This window comes from Lutjanus erythropterus, chromosome 3, assembly GCF_056507025.1.
Source record: "Lutjanus erythropterus isolate fLutEry1 chromosome 3, fLutEry1.hap2, whole genome shotgun sequence".
In the NCBI taxonomy this organism is placed as follows: Eukaryota; Metazoa; Chordata; class Actinopteri; order Lutjaniformes; family Lutjanidae; genus Lutjanus; species Lutjanus erythropterus.
Genome location: NC_139319.1, coordinates 39,845,698 through 39,873,662, shown reverse-complemented (window position 1 = coordinate 39,873,662; position 27,965 = coordinate 39,845,698). Strand labels below are relative to the sequence as shown.

Genomic DNA, 27,965 nt, shown 5'->3' with positions numbered 1-27,965 from the left:
GCTCAGATATGTTTAGTGAGTGATGAGTTTAAAGCAAGAGGGAAAAAACAATAAAGATCACTGGCACAAGCATACAAACATTATTGTATTTTATTCACAATTTCCCAGATATTTACACAAAAATTGACATGGATAGTGCATAAATTAAAAAAAAAGTCCAGACATCTGAAAATATACAGCATTAACTTCATCCACCCGCTTAAAGGTCCAACTGAATAAAAAAAGAAAGTTTCTATGAAGACTAAACTGAACAGTTACAGAAGAGCTTGTTGCCTAAAATGCTTATTACGAAAAAAGTAAAATCTGAAGAAGCGAGCTCTTTATTGGCTGACAAAAGTTGTACAAAGAAACACGGTTATTATTTCCCTCATTATTACTCAGATGACCATCGTATCACTTGGTGGGCTACATTTCATGAACATATTCACAACTTTACAATATGAGGATCCATGTATCCCCACTGATGGTGCATGACGTGGCTGAATCTCTGAGCTACAAACAAGTTGTAGACGGCAGCAGGCAGGCGGCAGCAAACATCAGGCCAAGAAGAAGAGTTCCTGGCACCAGCAGCGGACCTGCACTTCCTGAGGGCGTCACATCTGAAAGGTGTTCACAGGAATGAATATAAGCTTTTTTGTACTTGGAGATAGTCATATTAAAATTTGTAAGTAGCTGTCCAATTCAGCAGGCTAAGACAAAAGCTTTAGCTTCAAACTGATGACACATGGACAATATAAATCTTTGAAAACATGACACTGAGTTTGCAACCAATGTCCATTTAGTTGCATTTTCATTTTAACATTGGTTGGCACGACTTTAAAGGCCCTATTTAGACGATGCACAGTGCATCATCTAAAGTGCAAGGCACCTGTGCATTTAGTTGCGTCCAAACCCACTCTGCTATTTCAACGGTGCATTAACTGAGTCAGGCTGTATTTAGTTTTGTTTTTGTTTTTTTTATTAATCATGGGTGTGTTTTGGGCGTAACATGATGTCAAATAATCAGTGTCATCTCCTGTCACCTTTAAAAGGCACATTGACATTTAAAAGACAGATTCAACAAGTTGGACAAGTGAAGAGAGATGCTGACAGACTGATTCACTTGTAGTGATTCAGGCACTGTGGTTAAACCGGCAGGTATGGAATGTTACTAACTGAAAGTGTCGTCTCCAGTCATTCGAGTAAAGAAAACACTCAGACATCAGTACAGGACACAACAAAGAACCCACCTCGGCTCGAGCCGATCAGTCTAACGATCAGAGAGGATGCTTTCAGTTTTGTTTCCATGAGCATTGTGCTGCCACTGCAGCAAATACTAATATTTAAAAAGCCAAACTACAAACCGTGACAGGAAAGAGTAAACAGAGTAAATACTTTTTTAGACAGCTGTGATGTGATTTATCAGAAGGTTGCTTTACTGCAAACAGTCTCGCCATACGAACTTCAACTGCGTGAGAGACCTTTCAGATGTTTAGAAGAACACAGAGCATTATTACACGGCTTTGTTAAATACTCGATTCTGATTGGTCAAATACGGCATTCTAAGGTCTGTTATTTCTGAATAATAGACCACTGCTATGAAGAACAGACTGTTGCTATGAATGCAGTTCTGATCAAAGAGTCAGGAAGAGAGATTAAAGGACTTTAAATTTATAAAATCATTTTTGTCAAACAACTTATGTCATTGCATGTGTTGTTCGCAACATTCAAAGCTACTACAAGGAACTTTCATTATGTGTTGGTTTTGGAGGCCCCTGTGGAAAAAACCATAAAATATGGATCATGAATAAAATGATCTAAATAAAAATCTCCTCTTTCTTCTGTTTAACTGGCTGATTTGCCAACCTGTTGTCAGGTATTAAGAATAACTATGCTATCTCGTTTGCTTATGTAGGACATACAGTGTTATCTGTAGATCTGAGATTGTTTCATAACCAGTTTTGTCGTGGGTTGAAGTTCAGCTTTGCCATCTGTTTCCTGTATAGATTTCTTTTTGTCAGAAATCTGAAACTAATATCCTCTGGAGTAGATTAGCTCATCAATTAAATCAATCAGTTTATTGAAAATTCACTTGGTTTACACAAGTCAAAATGTTGCTCTCTTTTAGACACAGAAACAGTTTCACCTTCCCATAATGCACCTTAAGTCTAGTTCAAGCTGTGATTACAATATGGACGGTACTTACTTCTGCATGTGTCGGACTCTCTGAACTGGCCCATCTCCTCGCTGTTCTTGACAGAATTCAGGAGCTCTGCGCTGACACTCCCTTTAAGATACAGATAATGTGGCAATGCTTAATTACACATCAACTGTCCAAGCCATAATTACTGAGCTGTTACACTCGATAATTACCGCAGCTAAAGACAACCAAAGGCAATTATGGACTAGCAATGGTAACTAGCGCTGACATTCTTTCTACACGTTGAAGGTGTGCAGGAGGCTCAGAGACGAGTAATATTGGGCGTTTCATGAGTCTGGATGGTGGCATCTTTTTTGTAGTCTCTCAAAAACATAAAACACAAGAGCACACACGTGGTGAATGGATTTAACTCCGTCTTCACCTGCTCTAATGTAAGATGCAAATGTTAACACTAGCTTACTAGCTGCAGTAAACCTTACCTCCAGCCAAACGTGTTAGATACCGCTGCATCTGCATTTGTTTTGTCGGGGTTTGAGGAGGAGGGTGTAAGTTCATGTAGAATCAAAGTGGGTCAATGACGATGCATCACACTATGGCTCGTTGTCTCAGGTTTCAGCCCAGTTAGCTTAGCTCTTATCCCCGCTGTCTTCCACAATCGCGGTCCAGCTGGTCTGGCTTGGTGACCTGTCTCAAAGTCTGCTGCACTGATCATCCCCTTGCTTCCTTTTCCCACATTAATGAGTGTATTTCTGTCATCTATCACGTAGTTATACCTGCTGCATTTCACCATCCGACCAATGTATGTTGAGACGTAAGCTAACTTTAGCCTCAGTTTTTACATCATGCACGCTACCGTCAGGTAACTTAAACTTCTGAGGAACCGAGAAAATGTCAAAAGAAATCTAATTTGTTTGTAATGTTCGTCAGGGTGACTGAAGAGTAGTTGGTTCAACTTAGTATTTTAAGTTTATTGAAGCTCTTAAGCACAACATAATTAATATCAAGTTACAAGTTTTGAATCACTACAAAATGCCCTCAATCCAGTCAATTTGGCCTTGAAACTATAAAGCAGCTAACCTTTTTAAGTTAAAACAAGTCATTTATTTTACAGTGTGTATTGCCCTCACAATCATGGTAAAGGAGGCCTTCTCAGGAATTAACTCTCTACTTTGTGGGAGACTTCTCAGGGCATAAATGCTGGTCCTGTGCTATACTGTGTGAAACCTCTGTACAGACACTTCTCTGTTCCCCCCTGGGACAGAGAATGAGACACACAGACACTCAACTCCAGCATCAGGTTACGGAGCAATTTTTCAGGTTTTCTAAAGATATTCAATGCCCATAATTGTTCATTGTCCCGATGAGCGCAGCCTGGGCACACAGCTTGCCTAGATTGGTCCTGGAAGCCTGAAGTAGGCAAAGTGTTTACAGCCAACATGCTGTACATATAGCGAGATAGATTATATCTACACAAAAACCTTTGTGTAGATGTTTCACCACCTCTTCTAGTTTCATGTGATATCTGTATCATCACTCTAGATTTAAGACAATCTGAAAGAGAGAAATGTCGGTCAAGGGGTGGACATCCCTGCGGCACTGACTGAATGAGATCTGTTTGTTTTTTTTCTTTTTTGGGACTCCTGTGTCCTTCTTGACATACCAGTGAGGTTTTCTGCACTGCAGTGCTCATTAACATAACCTCCTGATCGCATGCTTTAAAGCAGTGTTTCCCAGACTTGTTTTCTGGGGACCCACTTTTTAAAAATGACAAACCATTGTGACCCAATTCACAACAGACCTTAAGACTTAATTTGTACATAAATGAACATTCCTGCCCATTTTTACAGCCATTTCCACATCCTCATAATATCTGTACACATGCATACACACTTCCTCATCTCATTGTTTTTATTTTTTTCAAATAAAAAAAAACTTAAGAAAAGTTGAGACAACTCAAAATTCAAGGCAACTCACTTAAGTTTTTAAATAAATTTTAAAAAGTTTTGCTAGTTGAGATAATTTAATTTCTTCTTAAATGAAGTTGAATCTTTTAGGTTTAGAGGTTAATAAGAGGATGGAGCTGTGAACCTGATTTGTCATTAAATGGGTGCTTGAAAATTTGAAATTATTTAAAAGTATTTAAAATACATTTTGAGGGGGTTTTATAACTCAAGTTTATCTAAAGAAGAAAAGCAAATTATCTCAACAAAACATTATTAGATGGTAAAACTTTTTTTAAACTTGCCTTTAAATTTTAAATTTTCTCAACTTTTTCATTTTTACAGTATAGGACATTTTAGCCTGCTTCATAAATGAGACTATATAAGTGCATTTTGGTGTACTGAAGGCAGTACAACAATGCTATCAGATATCATTCTCAAATTCTGGGTGATGACCCAGTCTTTGGGAATGACTGCTTTAGAGTGACCTGGCAGAATGTCTGATCTATCTTGTGTGTCCACATGCTTACATAATGACTGTGAGTCTGTCCTGAGAATTAATTACATGGTTGATGATTTATATGACAAGTTACTAACTGAAAGTGTCGTCTCCAGTCATTCGAGTAAAGAAAACACCCAGACATCAGTACAGGACACAACAAAGAACCCACCTCGGCTCGAGCCGATCAGTCTAACGATCAGAGAGGATGCTTTCAGTTTTATGCTCACTCACTTCCTTACAACACACACAAAAACCTTTGTGTGTGTTTGTGAACACGGATCCTAATAGGCAATCTAAGGGGGGATGCCGTCCACCTTGTTAGCAAAAGCACCAAAATGTATCCCATTTGTTAACCTGCCATCCCCACTCTCCATCCCCCACCAGCAGAGGACGTGCAGAGCCAGAGGGGTGAGCCGACCGATATTTCAGAGTCATGTACTGATAATTCCACGCAGCTGTCCGTGGTGCTGAAGTAACAGGAGGATGTTTAATTGACCCTTCACTACTTACTTACTGTTGCTACACCTGTCAAGCTTTCCATTGTTGCACTGCGCACATGCAGTTTTAAATGCTAACGGTCACAAATTTAATATAGAAACTGGGAGTAATTTTTGATTTGTGTCTTTGACTCAACAGAGAAGAAAACAAAAGCAGTTTGTCATTTCATCATGGATTCTGTCAGCTAAAATGATGACTCTCACTGGCAGATTTCATAAGTGTATCTAATTAATGTAAGCAAATGCTAATGCTTAATGCTCAGAGTAAGAACAAAGTCCGTCTCCAACTGACTGTTTAATGGTTTCGCTTGACACATTTTGAAACGAGAAACCTGTAAAAGCATCAGGAATATGTAAAGTTACTTAACAGCTGTGTACATAATATAATGTTGGTGCTAAAAGACCGAGGCCAAAGCTAGCTTGCATCCCAGAAAACACTGGTTTGAAAATGAAACATGACACAGCGGTTAGATGAAGTCTCCCAGGAGGGGAGCTACAATAAGAGCTGAGGTAACTCTGCTCAGACTTAAATAAGTGAGCTAGAGAGAGATTATCCACTTTGATTCTGCACCAGCAAATCCCAATTCAACCCCTAGTGGGAATTAGCCATGAATTGATGCAGGTGCAGTGGTATCTAACACAAGTTTGGCTGGAGGTAACTTTACTGCAGGGAGTAAGCTAGTTAGCCAGACATGCTAACATTTGCATCTTAGAGATACAGACAAAGTTTAATCCATTCCTCACAAGTTTGCACAAGTTTCCACTGTTCAAACACTGAGTATCACTCTTCTTAGAGCCCCATGCACACCGCTTCAACATGTAATCTTTGACTGGACAAGGTTTTCTCTTAGTCCCATCTATCTGTCAGTTTTGTCTTAAGTTGGTTCACTAGTTTCTGGTGAATGAAACGAACCTGCCTGTCCTGGCCATAATGTAGGCTTTTGCTGTATGCAGCTGATCAGCTTTTCCTCACCTTACCACTCTGTCATAGATTCATTTTTGTCATTTTTTGGGAGGGGGCGGGGGTTCTAGGGGGTGATAACAGGTCAGCAGTATATGTCACATAGAAGTGGTACACATCATCTTAAAGCTAGAAACAGCATCTTAGCATTTTTCTAGTCATAAAGCTGCAATAAACATTAGCGTGAAGTGGGAATGTCTGTAAAAGGGAAGCTCTACTCATGGAACCCATTTTCATTTAGATATATTGTGGTGTGACGTCAAGGGAGCCCTTTGAAAATTGCCTTGGCAGTTTTTTCCTCGCCTAAATTTAGCATAAATTTGGAGCGTTATTTAGCCATCTTCCTGACAAAGCAGTATGACATGGCTGCCAACAGATTCTTTAAGTCTTATAGTTTCATACAATATCAGTATTTATAATATTGTATACAGTGTCTGTAATAGTATGAAAGAGCCGAGATGTGGACGTCCCCACAGAGTTGATGAAATGAGATCTATGTTTGGTTTTGTTCTCTTTGGTACCTCTGTGGCCTTGTTGACATACCAGTGAGGTTTTATAGACTGCAGGCGTGGTGTGAGTTGCAGAATTTTGGAGATGTCTGCCTCCTTTTCATTATAATGGAACTAAATGTCACTTGGCTTATGGTGCTCAAAATACCAGAAAAATATATTTTAAAAATTCAAAACCGTTGTCTCTTTCGGTGGTGTGTATTGACAGTTTTGATTACATGGTTAATGATTGTACTATTTAATTTCTTGCATGACATTTAGAGGAAGAGAAATGTTTACACACTTCCTCATGCCAGTGTTGAAAGTTAATATATTTCACTTTTATTGCAAATAAGACAAACTAGGGGAAGTAGAAGGGGAAAAGCATTTTTTGAAGGTTCACTGCCTTACCAGATACCATGTAGTTGACTGTCTGGCACTTTCCATCAGCTGCAGAGCTGGGAGAGTCGGGCAGGATGGTGATTCTCGCTATTTGCATCTTCAGGACTCTTGCAACCCTGATGCGGAAGTCGTATCTGTGCATAAAGAAATGAAAAATCAACTTTGGGGTCACATAATGTTAAAATTAACTGGAGATACAGGGTAATCCAGAAATTATAGTCTTCAGTGAACTTGAAGGACTGATTTCTCAGTAGCACCTTATAATGGCTCATTTCCACTGTGTGGTACATCTCGACTTGACACACTTTTTCCCGAAGATTTCCCAAACTCTCCTGTATTTTTCAGCAGTATCTTGTCTTGCTGTCTGCAGCCTTTTCTGAAACAAAATGTGTCTCCTTGCTGCGCCAAAAACAGCCACATTCCAAGTATCCATTACTCTATCCTTTGGATGTCCTCCGTTGTCTCTGAGGTTTTGTGTTTGTGTGACTTTGAAGATGTCGTCACGGTGGTTTCATGTTGCGATGCTACAACAATCCCGAGATCCGCCATGAGCCGTGCCACATACTTACCAACCTTGAGTCCTCAAAAAAATAGAGAGGAATTCTAAACCAAAGAGCGTTTCAAAGACTTCTGGTGACTTTTAAAGAATGAAAATAACAAAATCCACATTTGTGACTGGTAGACTTATCCAGTCCAATTTCAAATCAATTTCTTTTAAAAGTTTTAGACACGACCCTCACAGACGAAGAAGGACAAGGCGCAAGCATGGATGGGTTGAAAAACTGGATACAGCCATCAGTGGGTGCGAGCAGCTTTCTTCCATGTCACAAAACAGCATTTGGTGTAGCTGTGTTGTTGTCAGTAGACTTTTACAGTTGTAGGACTTATACAGGCTGTACAGTGCCACACATTTATCGTAAATCGGGAGAAACACGGAAGAAATGTGACCGGGAAAAGTGTGCTGTACAAAACGAGTAATGCAAAGTAAAGCATGAGTCATTATACTACAATGCATGATACAATGCGGGTGTATCAAGAATTTCTGGAGTTTACCATCACGAAGTGACCATGAAGAAAGATAGATGATCGTTGAGTGTCACTGACACTCTGGGTGGAGCTGATTGTTCCTCATTGTTTCATTGAGTGACTCAGCCAAGTCAAAACAGGTCAAGTCAATTTAGTTTACATAGCGACAAATCGTACCAGAAGTCATCTCAGTGCGCGTTTCATATAAAGAGTATGTCACAGTGGGCAGAGTCACTGTAATTACACCCACTGAGTGGCAAATTGATGACTGAGTGGCAGCGTTAGATTTCAGCTTGAACACCACGAAAACACAAAAAAACACATCTAAACTGATTCAACAAGAAATCAGAGCGATCTTTTTACAAACTGCTACAGGCTAAAGAAAAGACAAGCAAACCGAGCACTGCAATTTACAGAAACAACTGGAACCCAAGCACTGGAACTTTGATCTGTGGTTACCATTATGTGTCAGGTGTGTTAGATTTTGGGGTAAAATTAGAACTTAAGAGCTGGGTATCGCTTAAAAAATTGCAACACCAGTAAGTGACATCAATGCCAGTGGACTACTTCATTCGATACCTTATTTCGAAGGTTTCAAACGCTTGCAGTGATTGGCTGCTAATTTAATTTTAAACAAAAAATCAGTTGTTTTATTCCTAGTTTTCTTAATGGGTTAGAGTCATCAGTGCATACCCTCAGGTCTAGACTGTATTATTTATAATATTATTTATAGAGACCCAACAATCGAGTGTTCTTCTCCAGAATTGCTTATTCCACCTTTAACACTGACTGGATCATCAATAACTGGTTGTTAACCTGTGCATTTTATCAGCCTCTCTGAAATCAGAACAGTTGCTGTGTCATAGAAATAGAGATAACCTGTTTTTATGCAATTTGTTTATCAAAAAGTATTAGCTCTTGATAGCTGCAAGCTAGGCTCGTCATCACAAAAACCTCGAACCACGAAACACCTCGACAAGTGTGTGACAAATGAGCGGCAGAATATGTGTTTAATTGCGGGTCAGGTCGTGGGGCAGGTGCGAATTTGACTTTGCAGGTTAACAGGCTGGTTCTGGTTCGTAGCTTTGCAGGTACCAGCGGGAGCAGGTTTGTACAACCCGTGTAGGTTTCTGATATAAAGTACACAAATCTGTTACAAACACATTTGTTATAAGCCTATGAGGATTTCCCTGAGTTATGTTAAAGACATCCACGCTAAGCAGCATTTTATACTATTAAATAAAGGTTAAACAAAATAAAAACTGGTGTGCATTTTAATTGAATAGGAAGAAAATGCTATTGGTCTTTAAAGTATTTGATTTCTTCCAATTAAATACTTTGAAGACCGAGGACATGGTCGTTGCTTTCATCAAAAACCACCCCTCTCCATGATGAGTTTGTGACTCAGGCCGCAGATTTAGAATTCCCTGATTCAAATGCAATAGAACTAAAAACTCCTTCATCTCGTGTGCAGTAACCCTGCAAACGTTGTGTGTTTTTATAGTATTCTGTTTACAGTATGTACAGGAGTAATCTGTTTTTCTTGTCTGTCTGTACTGTGGTTGTTGGTACATGTTATTTTTATTCGTGCTGGTGAATAATAAATTGTCTGAACTGAACTACCCTGATTATATTTCAGTGTACACATGAACACTTCCTACTAGAAGTGAAATTGATATTTTGATGTTATTTTGGGTGTAACTGTGTTCCTATTGCACACCACTATCTATAATTTACAATTACATCTGTCTATGATATCCATGTTCACATTTCATATATAAAATGATCTATACTTATACTGTAGATTCATACTGGAGACATCAAAACTATGAAATATGGAATTATGTAGCAAGCAAAACGTGTAAAAACAAGGTAAAATATGTTTTCCTTTTAAGAATCTAAAATATAAAAGACTTGCATGCTGTCTTCTGAATTACATCAAAGATTTAAATATATCCTTGTTATTAAATGTTTGATTGTGAGTGCTCAGGACAGTGTGCAAGAATCTTTTTGGTTTTTATTGTCAATTGTCTTCACTTACATACCTGTCGACCCACAAGAGTGCAAAGGTTTTTTACTCTTTGATATTTTAGATTCTTCAAAATAGCCGCCTTTTGTTTTGATGACAGCTTTGCACACTGAGCCAATTCTTACAAGTTACAGAAAAAAACATTAAATGAGAAGTGTGTCGAAACTTTTGCCTGGTACTTCCTCTAATGTAACACAAAGCAAAAAAAAATAATAAACAAAATAAAAGGGTCAAATGACAAGAAATAGTCAACAAATTTGAAATCCATATTATTTTACTCCTCAAAGTGTAATAATCAGCCAGGTATGATTCGGGAAACTCCTCCACATGTCTGCAAATGACTATACTCACTCAGATGACACTTCAGGAAAAATATTGAAAGTCTGCCAAGGGTTTTAAAATAAAACTCAGATGAAAGTTTGTTAATCACACAGTCGAAGTTTTTAATACACTCACCTGCTGAAGTTGACCACGTTGGGAAAGGTCTGATTTGCTGAAGGGGATTCTGGGACGATGTCAGCACACGCGATGATGTTTCCGTTGTTCTTCAGCACCAGAGATCTGTGGATCACTACAAACACCAACATGAACATGACAAACATGAACTACATCTGCTCTTTTCATACCATTGCACACATATTGCATTTATTCTTTGGGTGTGTTTGTCCTAAACTAGCATGACTAGTGAAGGACCACTTAGAAGATTTTGTATGTACACTGTAAAAAGCTTATTTCATGAGTAGTAAGTCTCATTCAGCTCTCTGCTTTAGTGATGACAGCCTATTTTTGTGGATTACAACAAATTGACATTATACTCTGATTCCTTAACCTGCTCTTCTTTTTACAGAAAGGCACTCAGTTATATTTCTCTCAGTATTGTACACTTGATGTCATGACATTCATGTGTTTTCCAGGGTTTCCCCCTGCAGCTGAGCTGCCATTTACTCTTGGTGACTTGAGAAGAAGGTCAAGTTTAATACAAGGAAGCTACACTTTGTGGTCAAATAATAATGTATAATGTCAGATATAAAATAGTCCACCTGAATATATGAAGTCACCAAACCAAACTAGGTACCATTAAGTCAAGTTAATGATATGTCAGGCTGATATTGCCAATTAATTAATTAGAATTAACTTACACTATTATACATATATATATAGTTGGGTTTTTTTTTTAAACTATACTATTAGGTTGTGTAAGAGCAGTATTTTACTTTTGGGTATATCAAATAATTCAGTTGGAATATTGACTTTTAAGTGACTTGCCTTAAATTTAAGTTTCATTGCAAACTGTTGATTTGTAAACAATCCAATTATTAAGTATATTTGACTTAAAGCAAATGTGTTCATCTAACTTGATTTGAAAAGTATTTTTTAAAGTTGGTCCAAATGTTTTTTTTTTCAGCGAACACTGTAAGCTATCATACAAGACTTAAGTGGAATCGACTCATCTTTTCTTGTTCTTCTAACTTAAGATCTTTGACTTGAAATGTTGAATGAATGAACTGTACAAAGTTCAACCAACTCATTCAATCAAAACTACCTCAACTTGCTTTTTCAAATTCAGTCAACTTAAAATTTTAGGACAGCCTGGAAATGAACTTTTAATATTTTGTGTATAAATGTTTATATTTATTATAACATGTATATACATTCCTAACCACACTACTTCTGTATAGGGCCACTACAATTTAGCAAATCTGCAATATTCAGACTGCAATATCTCAAATATATCATATATATGTTTTTCATTCATCACATATTTTTATTTTTCTCTTATTCTAATTCCTTTCTGTTGTACTTTGTACAATGACAATGACAGAATCATATTCTTCTCGTTTTCTAAATAACACACACTCTTTCATGTCTGTTTGGTACCTGTGGTGTCTCCGGTCAGGTCGATGATGCTGTCAGTGAAAAACTGTCTCTGAGTCAGGCTGACTGTCCCTTGTCTCGCAGATATCTCTCCCACCACACAGCTCAGAGGGGTTTCTAGTGAACAGCTGGAGCTCTGAAGGGGGAACAGAAAGGAGGAAGTGCATCACGAAAACACAATTTGAGCACCATGACTGTGCAAATCTTTGCACTGGAAATATTCAACCTTATTACTTATGGATGTTTAATCCCTAAATCATAAATCCAATTGAGAAAACATTTGTTTAAAAGTCCAAATAATGTGTAATACTTAATTATGACTTCATACAAGAACAAAGGGACCTGTTTAATCATCTATGATCATGTAATCAAGAGTTCACAGATTTAGTTTTCTTATTGTGTGACTGCACTGCTAAACAAATATGCCTGTAAGAACATCTATCAAGCAGTTTGTCCCTAACTCAGGCTGAAATCAGGATTATGTAACTATTGAAACTGAATAAAATATGTTGGCAGAATTGACAGACAGAATTGTCAACTCGTTACACTACATTTCCAAATTCAGAGAATCAGTTAACTTGGTGAAGGGATTTGAAGGTCTGGATCCAGGCAATATTTATAAAAGTTAAATCTCAGTGAACAGCTCTGCAATAAAGCTCTGCTTAAAGTTTGAACAAAAAAATCATAAAGCTAAAAATTCCCTGAAATGTCCACAATAATAAAGAACCAAACATAGAGCAAGCTACTGATTCAGCTTTACACTGCAGATTTTACAGCTTTAATACTTAGACTGGATTGCACCATCAAACATTACTGGATTAGTTCTAATCAGAGTTTAGCAAAACTAGGTTTAAAATGAGTAAATCCATATTTCAATTTAAGATCTGCTGTCAATTCAAAACTAATCGTAGTTTAGCAAACAGAAATGAAATAGAGTTAAGTCAGTATGGAGGTGCTTCCTTACCCAAATTAAAAAGTTACATACAGTTTTTTATCTAGCTAAAAAGTTAATGAAAAATCAATTGTTTGCTTGCTAGCCAAAATGTTTTTTGTTTTTCAAATTATATTGTTTGCTATCTAGATAAAAATTAAGTTAGCCAAGTTAGCTTACTCATGATGGCAGAGAAGCTCTAATTTCTCCTCCTTTGGGAGAAATTTGTTGTCTGAAATATCAACTGGAGTGAAAGAAAGAAAGCAGTTGGATTGAGTTTTTCTCTTAACTTTCAGTGAGGAACTTAATCATTTTTCTTTATCCATCTAAAAAGGCAGCGATTTTAACAGTTAAAACTAGTCAAGTTAAGTTTCATTTTAATTCTGGACCACACTTTAATTTGGAGTATAAACAGATATAAATTTAATCTCAGTTTAGAGTTAAAACTAATTTGAGGATTAAAGCAAGTTTTAAGCAAGTTTAATATAAAGCTAAACCATGATTTAATCCTCGTTGGTGCAACCCAGCCATAGTATACAGTATAATAATGTACTTGTGGTATGAGACTTCCATTTAACTTTCAGAACCAGAGTGGAAGAAACACAGAAGTTAAAGAAGAGACAGTCTGGCCTCACCCCTGATGTCATGTTGTAGGGATTGAATGTGCCTTCCACACCGTTGCACTGGCTGTTGTTGGCGAGCATACGGTTGATGAACAAGGATACCTCAGTTAGCTGCAGGGAGGGGTGAAATAAATATGTGAGTGTGTGCATGTCAACCTCATGCTCTCTCGTTACATCCTGAGAATCAAGGAAATGTCAACAGGCAGTAAATTGTTTCCTGCTGAGTTCTTCATTTCTCTAGATTTAACGTCTTGCAGCTTAGGAAAATATATCTAAGTACATTTGCAAAATGAAACTCAAAACTTTTCTTTTTCCACTCTGGCCTTGTCAGGTGTGTTTCCTCCTTCTCACACACCAGGCGCTGGTATTTTCATGGCAGCAGTTGTGCGTGTCTCCTTATTTCCTGACCATCAAGGTTTATCAATTATCACATAAATTTCCCCGAAAGGTTTCCTGTGTTGTGCTGAGTTTTTCTGTGCTTACAGGGAGGGTTTGTGAGTGAGGTACTTAACCACAGTCAGTGTATTACCTGCAGTAGATGGCGGATGACACACCCTCAGTTTGGAGAAGCAGTAGGAGTACTGCTCCTCTACCCATCATCTATGGTAAGTAATACATTATAGATCCATGCCTCATACAACCCCGCGTCAGAACAGTTGCACTGTTGGTGCTGTATTGGAATGCATTTAATGTAGTAATTCAGGGGTCTTGATTCTTTTTCAGGCCATGGACCCCTCAGCTAATAAAGAAACGGAGCAGGGACGCCCTACTACATGTAATACATTGAATATTTTGGTCTTCTCACATTCATGTTTAACTGTAGCTGCTAAGTCAGCAGCAATTGTAGCCTGGCTAATGTTAGCCACATTAGCCTCACCCTCTGCACTTTCGCTGGTGGTTTCTGGGGTGGAGGGTTTGTCAGAGTCATTTGCTCATGAAGTTACATTGTGTCTGTACACTTGGGACAACAATATATCAATTTGGTTTCAATAACACTTAACTAACTACACTCTTAGAAATAAGGGTTCTTTAAGGGCTGAGGTTCTACCCAAGACCATTTGTCAAAGGTTCTTTCTAAGAGTAAGGTTTCCATTAAGAACCCATTTCATCCAAAGAAAGAGTTCTTGAATGATTGTTGAAATCCTGTCTTGGAATAGAAAACGGTTCTCAGTAGAACCCCCTAGGGTGGGTTCTTGTTAGCACTGTAAGAAAGTGGAAAGATTCTGGATATAACTCTGGGCCCTTTTCCACCAACATAGGACTGACCTCATTCCATCTCAAGCACCTAATTTTGACCATTTTCACAAAAAAGAAACCAAAACCTAAAGTGTTGGTTCCCAGTTAGAACCAAATGGGTTTTCCTTGGAAACCAAATGGCCATGTCATACTTTACTGGTTGTTGTGCACCACACTCTATTGATGAGATCCTTGATTCAAGTGGTTCCTCTCAAAACAGGTGGAAATGTGGGCTGGTTCACTAGACAGCACCAAGTTTCCAAGAATCTTGAACAGAACTAGTTCAAGAACCTGAAGGACCCAGGAGGGCTGAGAATGGCCCAGAGGATTTATTCCATTACATTACACCACAAAAGATCTCCTTTAGAACCTGTCATCAGAGGTTCTCGGTGAAACCTTTCACAGATGGTTTTCAGTATAACCCTATGTTGGGTTCTAGGTAGAACTTTCTGAAAGCATTCCAAGTCGAACTTTTAGAAAAAATTCTGCCAGGAGCCAAAAAGGGTTCTTCTATGAGGACAAGCCAAAAAAAAAACCTCTATGGTTCTAGGTAGCACTTTTATTTCTAAGAGTGTTCTTCACTCTTACAGATAGGTGCCACACGGTGATTTAGCAGGTTAGCTGACGCTCATGATTTCATGGGGATTCATGGGCAGTATTGGTAGCCATTTGTCGGTGTTGGTTAAATGAAAGGTTTTTTTTTTAAATGAACAGGCCTATTTGTCTTTGCTAAAGATATGTTGGAGTCAAGATAATGAGTACAATTTTTTAAACAATTATTTGTAGGCCCTCCTGTAGTAAATCTGAAGACCCCCTAAGGGTCACAGACCCCGTGTTGAAGACCTATGTTATAGCTGATCGTTGATAACTGATATCTGATCTGATTTGGACTTGTGTTACTCTTATTTATTACTCTCCTACGATAAATAATTGAAGTGGCATCTAGGTATATGTGTACAGTATATGTACTTACATTTTGCCTTGCTGATGATTGAAGAGCCACCTCCAGTGACATATCACTGCTGCTCCCGTCAGGAAACATCTGCTGACGCTGCGGAGAGAGAAAGAAAAAAAGTCGATATTCTGGCAATTACGGTAGAACGAAGTGAATGTGCGCTGTCATGTTCTAAATAGCTGTAAGAACTGGGTGCTTGCTTGGCTAAAATATCAAGGTAGTTAAATTGGACACCAGTGGGAATTTGCAAATATTGCAGCAGTCTTGCACTCACTCTCTGAGCAATCAGCCTGAGCAAAACTAAGCAGACTGAAGTTCGAAAGAACACATTTATTCCCCAGACTCTCATTTCCTCCTTGATAATATAGCCTGGTCAGAGATATAACAAGCTCTTATCCATAGATGTGGTGCAGAGCTCAGCGTGGGGCCTCTGGAGGGCGGCTGACAGAGACAGCTGTTCCCTCGGTGAGCTTCCTAGTTCAGGGGGACGGTAGGTTCCACTAGCCACAGCAGACCGATGTTAAGCTAAGCTAGTGATCTCATCCTGCTCCCCATTGCCGCTTGTTGCAACCCACCACAGGCATAATGAATTCACTGTCTGTCCGGTGCAGCAGAAATACTCTGTCATGTTTTTGTGGCAGCTTGGCTCCTGGGAAGTTAGCTAGAGAGGAAACCTTGTATTTGTTCTGTAGCTTTCTAAGAAAACCAATTCTGATTTCTGCAATTTGCTGCTGTCACATTGAACTCACATAACTTCTAGTGATGGGCGGCATAGTTTTCTACATGGTTTTTTGCAAAACATTTCTTAATTTTTGGATTGAAGAAACACTTTAAACATCCATTTCACAATGTCAGTGTCAAAATGGTGGTTGAGTTTCATATCCTAATTATGAAATTTGATATTTAACATGACTAATCCATTTTAAATGCGAAGGACAGCGTACCTCTGCCCACACACTCTGTTCACTCAAGTACAAATCAAGATTCAGATGTTAAAAAAAGACTTTTTTACTCAAGCTAAAGTGAAAGTCTTCAGGCTCTGAAATGTACTCAAAGGATAAAAGTAAAAAAGTACTTAAAGTATTGTTATTTCTTGTTATGTCTTGTTGGGTCTTATTATGTCTCTTACACTGTTTTCGTCTTTTTTTTTTTGTCTTGTTATGTCACTTTCATTCTTTTATCTTGTTATAGCTTGTTATGTCATTTTTGCCTTGTTGCGCCTTTTACATTGTTTTCGTCTTGTTACGTCGTTTTCATGTCTTTTGTCTTGTACATCTTTTTTGTCGTTTTCACGTCTTTTTGTCTTGTTACATCTTTAACATCCTTTTTCATCTTCTCATTTTCGTCTTTCTTATTTTGTTACTTTTTTTGTCATGTTACAGCTTGTTATATCTTTCTATTTGTTATGTTTTTATGTCATTTTCGCCTTTTTTGTTGTGTAAACATCTTTTTTGTCTTGTTACATCTTTGCATTAATTATATAATTAAATATAAATAATTAATAATTGCATTAAATGCATTAAAGCTAAAGTAACAAGCCTGTTTGAAACTGACACTCTGTGTTCAAATGTAGGGAGTAAAAGTAAAAAGTTGTCAGAAAAAAATACTGAAGTAAAGTTACTACATCTAAACCCAACTCTGAACTCAGAGACAGAAGACAGAAGTGCTTTTTTTTTTTCTTTCTCAGGAATTTATGTTGAAAATCTCAACCTTGTTCCTTTCCTGATGTTTATCCTGATGTTTATCCTGACGTTTTGACTTGTTGCACTGTGCTGAAGTTTAGCAACCTGACTTTGACCAATGAAAATTTGGCAGCTTGATTAAGCCTTTGAAAAGTGGAGCAAGAGATAAAAATAGCTTTTGACATTCTTAAAGGGGAACTCTGCTTAGATCACATTGAAAGGCTTAAATAGTAAGATCTTTTTTTTAAAGTGTCCAGATTACACTGACAAAATGTAATTTAAAAATACTAATAAAAATACTGAAATTACCCTTTAATTACTCTGCTCTAGCCTGATCAGATAGTCTAAATAAAACAATAAAACACTTCAATTCATTTCTCACTCCATCAAATGTGTGCATTTATGTTTTATTTGTTACTTTTTATTAAAATGTTCACATTTGAAGTTGGTGTAAGCGTGAGATTTAAGTGTATTTATACTGAAATCTCAGATTAGCAAAAATCTTGATGTAGATGTATAACATGATATAAAACAAATTCCCATCTAGACAGTGTACGTTCCTAGAATGCTGTGAGAACGTCCCAGCTGGCAATGTGGAGTTCATAGGTAGGGACGTTATTTGGCAGACGTTCAGGGAACATTCAGGAACATTTAAGGGACCATTACAATAGCATGTTCCCTCTAGGCCTCTCCACTGTGTTCCCATGATGTTTCCTGTAGGGGACCTTCCTGTAATGTTCTTTCAGGTTCATTTTCAGAACCTTTAGTAACACTGTAGGAACTTTTGCAGAACCTTCATGGGACCTAAAAATTGGAAATATGTGAACTCTGAACAGAGAGGCCCTGCTTCGGCTGGGATTGAAACTAGCCTGTGCAGTTTATCTGGCTTGACTGATAATTGAAATAAAATATAGCATTTCTGTTTATACTGTTGTTACTGTCTATATTCCCAAAGCATTATCTCAGTTCTTTTATAAGCATGAGTTCTGACTTTATTTAGGATTTTCCCTGCAGAAATATTAATTTCCATTCCAACTTTCATCAACACTTTGGTTCTGTAATGTTAGTGTATAGTGTTATGGCCCTTTCCCACCAGATAAATTCTGGTTCTTAAACTGGTTCCTGAACCTTGATGCTATTTAATGAACCAGGGCAGATTTCCACCAGTTGCCAGTGGAACGCAGAATACACAGCAATCTGTAGAATATGACAAACCCGTTTTGGTTCCTAAGGAAACCCTGCAATTTTTTGGTTCCAGCTGGGTACCAACTCTTTAGATTTAGAAAAGGTTTATTTTTGGTGGAAATGCTCAGAACAGTTCAAAAGTAGGTGCTTGAATAAAAACAGGGTCGGTTCCATGCTGGTGGAAAAAGTCTGTGCTTAATGTTGCAGTGTGGCCATAAAATAACCAAAATGGAAATCATATGGGGAACGTTATTATATGATCAACTTAGACCTGTTCGTAAACACTCAACACACAATAAAATCTTTCATGAAACGAAATTAAACACAACAAATGTTCCCTTTGTAACATTGCTATGTGACCATGTGAGTTTAATGTCCTCCTAAAGTAATATAGGGAACTTTAAACTCCAGCACTTTCATGACCAAAAGAGGATGTTTGAGGAACGTCCCCAGTATTCTTTAAAGGTTTGGGACATTTGTCACCTTTAGAGAACTTTTACTGAACTTGATGCAAAGTCCCCAGAATGTCTCTGCCTACATGGATTAACATCAGGGTTGTTGTTGGTTCTTACCAGTCTGACTGTCCCAGTCACTGTACCGTTGAAAACAGCCTGGGCAATAGTCCATTGTCCATCTGTATTTCTTTCAGCTAAGATGTTAGCACACTGCATCCTGTGGAGAACACAAACACACATGCAAAGAGAGCCAAAAAACACAAACAAGATAAATATCTAAATCCTGCAGGGTTAACCTTTAGACATTTATCCTTCTCTATATTTTGTTGAGTCATTCTCAGTGAATGAGGGAGATTGTTTGTGTGTTATAACACAAAACATGACAAGGACATGACTCGATGTCTATGATACCCGACACCTGTAATTGCCCTCAATAGACTGGCCAAGTCTGTTACTGTGCCAGAGGACCGCTCAGGGGGATGAAGTTTAGATGTCTGCTTATGCTGCAAAGCCAAAAATGTCCTGTTCTGTATGCTGTAATTGTTCCATATTTGATTGGCAATTACTTCTCTCTTTTTGCAATAAATATCAAAGCACTGATGCTCTTGGAAAAGATTCAGAGTACAGTGAAGTTGTTACAGTGCCCATTAGTTTCTCTTTAGATATAGCAGCATAGCAGCTACTTGGTTTTTTGCAGGGAAATCTGTCACAAGTGGAAAGAAGTACCAAAACTGGCATAAATACTCCTTTAGGATCGTTATTTTGATATAACTCAGTGGCCACAAAAAAAATTTAACATGGCTGCCACTTTTCCGAGATGGACATTTCCCGCCTGGAATTGCTACTTTGGGGCCAGTATTATGTAGAATTGTCCAAAATTAATTATCTTGCTAATAAATCAAATTTTGACAACAAAGAAGCCCAATATGTGGCTCTGGAGAGGCTAAGAATCTTCTTCTATCACCTGGGTCTTCAACAGCATCTGTTTTTTGATTCCATTTGTCACAAATTACACATATGTCATTTGTCAATTTAAAGATATGTAGTATAAGATATACTACACATAAGGTACTACATAAAGTGTAAGACTGAAGAAACATAATCAGAAAGACTACACACCCAGAAGCTGCATAAGTGACGTCATGACTTTCTCCCTCCAAAAGCTAACGTTAGCTGCTGAAGCTATGATGCCTGTGTGTTTTCACACCACCATCACAACAGCACGTCTTGCTTGTTCTTTCTCTTCCTGGCTGATAAAAGGACCAGGAGTAGGTGGTTAAAACACTCCAGGTAAGATAACGTTATGTATCGGTGACATGTATCGGGCAAGTCGAGAGATGCTCTATACTAAGTGGTTTCACACAAAACCAAACTAAACTATGACAAAGCTACCACAAACTGAGGCTTTCTTGACTTGTAAAATTATGTTTTAAACTGATTAACAACATATGTGTAATTTGTGGGACAGTTCAAATAAATTAATTTGTGTCTCACCACTGACTACAGTTCATATTTTTTCTGAAAGTAAGGTCCCATGGGGGACACCGAAAAAGCGACTCTAAGGTGACTCTATAGCAGTCTGTGTTTTGCTAATTCAGCAATCAATGTGAAACATATGCATTGATGCCAAAGTATTCAGGTCGACTGCATGTAATATTTTATCTGTTTCATGGTAAGTAGTAGCCTACAACTTACACATGGTACAGTAGTAACCAAAGGTCATCTCTTCATATAAAAGTCAATTGGCAAATAACATGACCACTGACCACTTCTGTAAATCATTTCTAATGAAGTTTTAGGGGAAATAGCAGAGGGGGTATATAAAGGATGTCTGACGTGTATATTTGAATTTTCTATAGTAAAAAAAAACTTTGATTTGACATTAGACTCTTCAAAATTGGCCCAGACAATAAAATTCAGTGGTTACAAAATGGCCAAAATGTCATCCATCTTTAAAAAGGGAAGCCATTTTTAGGTGGCTTTTTTCAAAAGACTGACCCAAAAGGTACACTCAGTCAAATTTTGATGCTTCTTTCCAGATTTGAAACATTTTTTGATCATTTGCTGTGCTATTGGAACCTGTGGTTGCACTATATGTGAAATCTTTCCTCATACCTCCTTCTGTCTTTCATTTTCACCGTCCTTTCACCCCACTGTTGGGTTCTTCTTTGTAATAAGCACATAAATGCGAACAGGTTCTCACCTTGATCTATTGGTGTAGTGAATCACCAGTGACCTTCCCATTATGCTGTAGGGTCCAGTTAACGGCATGGCGGGGTCCATGTATACAGCCTGTAACTGGTTAAGGCCATTCAGCATCCCAAACTTCCCACTGATGTCCCCAATCTCATACTGGTCCACCGTGCCGGCTCCGGGGACCGGGCTGTTTGATATGTTCCAGCCTAAAGGGTTGAAGTGGCCCAGGATGTTTGCGTTGGAACAGGGCTCTGCGCTGCCAGGTTTGACAGGCAGTATGTGAACATGGTAACCCCCAGCTAAGGAGTCCAGGTTCATCAGGGACACATTTATGGTTGTGGGGCCTTGCGGGACAGCCTCGGAGAACTGAACCTGGCCAGTGGTCACCCCAGGGCCAAACCATTTGCCTGTGGTAGCCTTGGGGACCCGCACCATTGTGACGTTGGCACAAGCAATCCTCGGTCCTCCTCTGTTTGCTTGATGGATGACCACAGAACGGCCAATAATGCCTGACCTGGGCAACCAGGAGGTGACATCGGTGAAGAAGTTTTTCGCTTCCACTGCACCTGGTTGGGTGCCGAGGTTGATGGTGCTGTGTTTGTTGGAGAGGTCTCCCACTTCGCAGGATAATGGCCTGGATGGGCCACAGTTGAGAGGGTAGCTGCTGTCTCTTGTGCTGATGTTGAATGGGTTCCAGTGTCCTCCTGCTGTGCTGCAGCACCTTGCATCGTCATCTCTCTCCGAGCTGATGGGGTAGTTGTGGACATGCCAGTTGTGGTTTTGGGTTGGCTTTGTTGTGGGATTTCCATACGACAGATCCATGAAGATGGATACATCAGACAGAGGATTGTTGTCCAGCTGGGTGAAGAAGATGTCACCAACTACACGGGTCCGAAATCTAGCTCTGAGTACAATCACGTCACCGGGATAGCTGATGCTAGCACAAACATACCTGGCACCGTTTGTTCTGTGAATTACAACCGAGCGACCCACAATGCTGTTCCTTCCAAACAGAGGGAGGTTGTAGTCCTTGAACATCATGTCCACCTCATTTTTACCTGCGAGGGACATGTGCTTGGCACTGAGGTCGCCGACCTCATACCTGTCATGTGTTGAACCAGGCCCATTTGGGTATGTTGAGTCACTTGTGTTGAGTCCAAATGGATTCCAGTGGCCGCCCACATTGTCATTCGAACACATGCTTAATGGAGGCAACCTGACTGAGGGGACAGGAAAGCGGTGGACGTGGTAAGGGCCAACTCTATTCTGCAAGTTAGTCAGGTTCACCTTCAGCACTGTCACATCAAACGGGGAAGCCTGGCGGAAGCTGAAGTACCCTTTGATCCCTCTCATATTCACAACAGCGCTCACCTGTTTCTCTGGTACAACATAAATCTGAGCGCACTTGTAACCTGACCCCATGCGGATGAGAAGAAAGGTGGTGTTCAAGTTGAAGCTGGTCAGATCGAGACGGGATTTCGAAGGTTGCAGAGGGGTTCCAACTTTCACGACACCCAGACTGGTCAAAGCGGAGGGATCTAAGCTTCCCAGAAGAACGCTACAGTTTGCGGCATTGCTCGTTGATCCATAGAGAGTGGTATTGGTTTGTGAGGCATTGACCTGACCGATTGTAACCAGGTCTGCAAGCAGCCTGGTGTAGGCCATGGGTCCTGCATTAAATCGGATGTAAGTATTGCCCGCAATTGGACCGGTGAACCTGGCCTGACAAGTCATGAGCGTTTGACCGCGACTCACAACCGTGCATACTTTGGTTCCATTAAACGTCTGCAACGTCAGCGATAAGTCGTCCAGGTTTGAGGTTTGTTGGAAGAGGCGTGACACGTTGACGGTGGAGTTTGAGGTCAGATCAGCGGTGAAGGTAAAGATGCTGGAGCCGATATTTGCCTCAGAACAGGGCTGAGCATAATGGCCGTACATGACGGGGAACACGCTGAGGGAAAGGTTGACTGAGCCGCAGCATCCAGCACCAGACACTTGTACAGTGGCCATCTGGGAGGTGGAGTTAAACTGAACCTCCCCCATGACTCCACCCATGTTCAGAGGTGCCAGAAACTGAACACAGGAAAAGGAATCTGAAAAGAATGACCAGAAGGAATTGATGGTATAGTAGCTGTAAAACTCTGAATTATACTTTTGAATATTAAATTGTGAGTGATTTAATGGTATTCTTATAATATCTGTGCACATTACAGTATGGTTAATATTAGACAACTGAAACAAGTAGTTTGGGACAGTTTATCATCGTGGATCAGTAAAGCCAAAATTAAAGATCACATTCAGACATACATCAAACATTTAACAACTGGAGCTTGGAATGATAAATATAGTCATTCCCCCTGATAGTCGACAATTCGAATCATCAGTTGGAGCCCCAGTAGTTGACTGTGATTCTTCAAGTCGAGCATTTTTTTTTTTTTTCCTTTATCAGTTGTTGTGCATTACACTTTCAGGTTAAAACAGATAGAAGCTTACACAACTATATTGTGGGAACAATTCAGTGAGGAATTAAACCATATCATCATGTTTTTATATTAGCTGGTACTCTTATTAAAAAATAACCTCAGGACAACATGCATTGTTGGTTGACTGATGAGAGACGGTTAAAGGAGTGGTTGGTGAACAAGTTTCATCTCTAGTTTTTTATCTGCATCATTGTACACAGAGCAGTGCAACAGTATGAAATACTGTAAACCTTACAAACTGAGTCTCAAAAATCACCACTCCTCCTCTACCAAACACTGTTGGAAGAGGAGAAGGATTACAGCAATGCAGAGCAGGCTGGCCAAGCACCCATGAATCGTGCATAACAGGTTTTCTGGTTGTTTTTGTTTGTTTTTGCTACTGACAGATGCTCAGAATTTTATTGTTCCTGTCTGACAACATTATGGGAAAGATCAAGAGTAAGATTAAGTTTCATTTAACAAGATACTGCTGTTTAATTACTCTCGCCAAACTCAGCAAAGTCCTTTTGCATCATCGTCAAGTTTCACAGAAACTAAATAAACCTCACCAAAAATGCCTTGGTTCGTCTCTCCACCATCCCAAAAGTCACCAGCTCTGGTTTGGTCCAGATAAATCCTTGATTCACGGCGTAAAAAAGCGTTTTATAACTGTACTATGGGAGGACGCACACTTTTAATTTCTCAGACTGCGTGATATTTTCACATCACAGTTGAGGAAGAAAGGCATTAAAACATGTAAGTTATTTAGTGTGGTGCACAGCGCAGAACAACACAAGACGTCACCTACCTCACTGAAAAGTTCATTCTTGGTGTTTGTTAAATGTGGAAAATGTGGGAAAAAATATGGAATGTTGCCCTTTCATCAAAACAGGCAGAAAAGGTTTTATTTTTTAAGTAATATGAAAGGTATCTCTGAATTAAGTTTTTGTGTAAGAAAGTTGGAGCCATTTAGAAAAGTGTCCGGAAGATGAAGCAGGAAGATGAAGTATGGATTTTTTGTAATGAAATTTGCGACTGGTTTATCTCTGTGTGGTTTGGCACCACACACAGATAAACCACTCACACTAATGGTATGGGATGAGAAAGTTCACACAAAGATACATAATCTGAAAATTTAAAATAACGTCACTTTTATATGGCAAATGCGCACATCTGCTGAACATGCTGACCTATTCATGAGACAGCTGTGACTGGTTATCACCATTTAGAGCGCATTAAAAGTTAGTGGCACATGCATCTTAAACCACAAACTAATTGCACACAATCACAGGTTTCAGTTTCAAACAACCTATAATTACCAACTTTGGGTAGTTTTTGTTACGCAAGGCACTATGTATAGTTGATAGTTGTTTCTGTAAAAGCATAAAATCAGTTCAAAAAGGCATTTGGAAAATACCATGGGGTTGAACTCAGACTGTATGCACCTTTTAGTTTCTGTTCTCAGTCAAATGTTATGTATGGTAGCGACTTTCATTTCATGAACGTAATTCATCCTGTACGGCATTTGAAGTGAGAGCTAATAGTGGATGTGCTACTTTCGCAATGTGACCACAGTGACTTCTCATTGATGTGAAGTGTGAAATTAATGTTGTTACAGATTATAAACCTAATTTATATCAACTTCAGATAAGCCACAGAAATGATTTCTATCTGTAATAATAAACTGATGGTTTTACTGCTATAGATGAATATAATGAATGACTCCTGAATAACTTAGGAGAAAGCATTGTTTAGGTAGTCAGAAGGTTATAAATATAATATATAGAGCCTTATAATGCTGTTATACTGAAAACTCAAATTAGTTTCAGGTCATAAACTGCCACAGACACCACCTTGAAGTAAACCTGGACTCTGGATTAAGATCTTTCCTATGAGCCCTCAATATTTGGAGCAGAAAATCACTGACACCACTGAATTTGAATTTTAAAAGACTGCAAACTAGGGATGCTTACTGTTTAACTGAGCACTTCAATATATGACATTGTGTACATGCAAATTCTTAGTCAGCAGATTGTGTGTATGAGGGATCTGTTGTATATATAGTGAGATAGTGCTGACTAAAATTGCATGTTTTAGTTTTATCATTTAGTTTCAAGCCTTTCCACAACAGTAGGATTCACAGAGGGAGATGCAGCCTACTGAGCTGTCATCAGTAAAACTGAACCGCTGAACTCCAACACAATCAGTCTCAAAACAAGTTAAACATTATAAAGAAAGACAAACACTTTTTAACCAAAGTCAGGAGTCTTTGGTCACATGTTAACTGAGAAACAGAGCAGCTAAAATAATGCTGGACCTGCAAACTGTCTGTCCTCCATGGGTTAAAACCCCTTACTTTAACATTAAATTGCTGAATGCATACATTATTGCATACTTCATGTAAAAGTCAAAGATTGCAAAAAACTCACCAAGTAAAGACAACAGCAGGGCAGCTGTCAGAAGGCACATGTTGGCAGATGTGTGGAGCACTCACAAAACAGGACAAATATGGAAGAGGAAGAATGGGTTAAAAAAAACTTCACTGAAGTTGTGTAAATCCTCATCAAAGGTAAGAAACAAACAGCTCTTTTACAAGTTCAATGATAGCAAAATGATGGAGTGTGTGAGTGTGCGTGTGAGTGTGTGTGTGTGAGTGCTCTCAGAGACTATGTCATGTGTGACTGGCTTTTAAAAATGTGCAGGCTCCCTTGTGCTTCTGTTTTTCAGCTGCAGCCTGTCTGTGTCAGCCTGTGATTGGTCGACAGGACGACAGTGTCTCATGTATGGAGGAGACAGGGGAGGGAGGAAGAATATTTGGCAGCCAGGGTGGTGGGTGGAGGTGGCCTGTCCCTGTTGAGGCTATGCACAGCACGAAACAAAATATAGGAAGAGAAAAGCACCTGTTGATTACAGTGATTACAGTTTAAGTGTTTAAGTGCTCTACTCAGTCAATCAGTTAAGATGCAGTGGAAATATTCATTCAGCGTTGACAGAGCTCATTTAACATAGCAATATATGTATATTTTGTTGATATTTTGCTTGATAAGATAAGATTACACTACTTTGCATTGTATTTCATAATGTGATAGCAGGGCTTAATTAATTTTAATGATAATTTAATTCGACAGCTTGTATTTCAATATTTGTTTTCAAAGTACATGCGTCAAACTCAACGTCATTATTGTTCCAGTTATCTGCAAATTTGATTTGTTTGCAGGTATTAAACACACAGGAACACACTGATGACAAAGAACAGAAGCAAAGTCAAATACATTTAAAAGCAATGTAAGATAATCACTAGTAAATAAATACAGATAAAATATTAAAAAATATATAAAATCAAGAACATATAAAGCCAAAGATAGAAAACATAGAGCCAATAAACTGCTCTTTTGGATGAGATAAAATGCAGGACTCCTATTATAGAAACTTTGTTACCATGGTAATTAGAGTTAGGATTTAGGGGAAAAAGCCATTACAGAGGAACAGTTCCTAAATCACTGTTCCTATCCAAACTGAAAATAGGGAAAGTGTAATACACAAGCATCCTAACTTTCCAAAATCCCAAATAAACTCTCCTAACTTTAGGATAATTGTTAAGCTGGCCTAACTTTCACTGTTCCACCTGCAGTAGTAGCTAGCTTATGAGTTAGCTAATAGTACTGTTCACTCACAATAGCTAAGAATAGTGTTAACTTATAGTAGCTAATGGGAAAGTTGGGTAATAGTAGCTAATGTAGTGTTAGCTAACATTAGGTAATGATGTGTTAGCTAACTTGTTTGATCTATATGGCTGCTGTTTTATTGCTTTTACATTAAGTCATAGTCTTTGCTCCATTTTTCATGTTTCAATGAACTGTATGTTTCAATATGTTTCAAAATGTTGTTGTTTAGCTCTGCAAGATTAGAGAAGTAGTGTTGTTTGCGAGGTAACAAACATAAGCGCTGGATTGAAGGATTTCCCTACCCTGAGATAAGATTAAGTAAAACAAAATAGGATTCCCAAAATTAGTCAGGATTTGCCTCTGTGATACCAAACTGGGAAAAATCCCATCAGACTCTTAACTGAAGACCTTATGATAGGAGATTTCTGTAATATGGCCCCAGATGCACAAGTCTCTGTATTTCGTTAAGAGATTCAGTCTCTTGGTAGCTAACAGCTAACTGTAGCTAATAATAGTGTTTGCCAACAATAGCATTAGCTAGCAGTAGCTGATGGTAGTGTTAGCTAACAGTAGTATTAGCCAGCAGTAGCTAACGGTAGTTTTAATGTTATTGAACATTATGACATTCAGCCTTTCAGTGGCTGCATGAACATTTGAGTTAGTTGATCAAAACAAAGTAATTAGATCATCTTGCAATATTCACATTATATACAGT

The 27,965-nt window shown here is 38.7% G+C and overlaps 1 protein-coding gene across 1 annotated transcript; it reads right to left on the bottom strand.

Moving 5' to 3' along the window:
* Positions 1–92: 92 nt before the first annotated feature.
* Positions 93–26,096, bottom strand: cusr (Copper-only SOD repeat protein). The gene is made up of 10 exons (XM_084714220.1): positions 26,015–26,096; positions 21,131–23,216; positions 19,045–19,144; positions 15,624–15,701; positions 13,427–13,525; positions 11,864–11,996; positions 10,442–10,556; positions 6,940–7,064; positions 2,186–2,266; positions 93–599 (listed from the first exon to the last, which is right to left on the bottom strand). The coding sequence occupies exons 1-10, from the start codon at positions 26,052–26,054 to the stop codon at positions 493–495; spliced, it is 2,964 nt and encodes a 987-aa protein (XP_084570346.1). The 5' UTR covers positions 26,055–26,096; the 3' UTR covers positions 93–492.
* Between the last annotated feature and the right edge of the window lie 1,869 nt (positions 26,097–27,965).

Coding starts and splice junctions, on each gene's coding strand:
- cusr (XM_084714220.1), bottom strand. CDS start 26,054: ATGTGCCTTCTGACAGCTGCCCTGCTGTTGTCTTTACTTG. Junction 23,217..26,014: donor CCTGCTGTTGTCTTTACTTG/GTGAGTTTTTTG, acceptor CATTCTTTTCAG/ATTCCTTTTCCTGTGTTCAG. Junction 10,557..11,863: donor CCTGACCGGAGACACCACAG/GTACCAAACAGA, acceptor TGGTGTTTGTAG/TGATCCACAGATCTCTGGTG.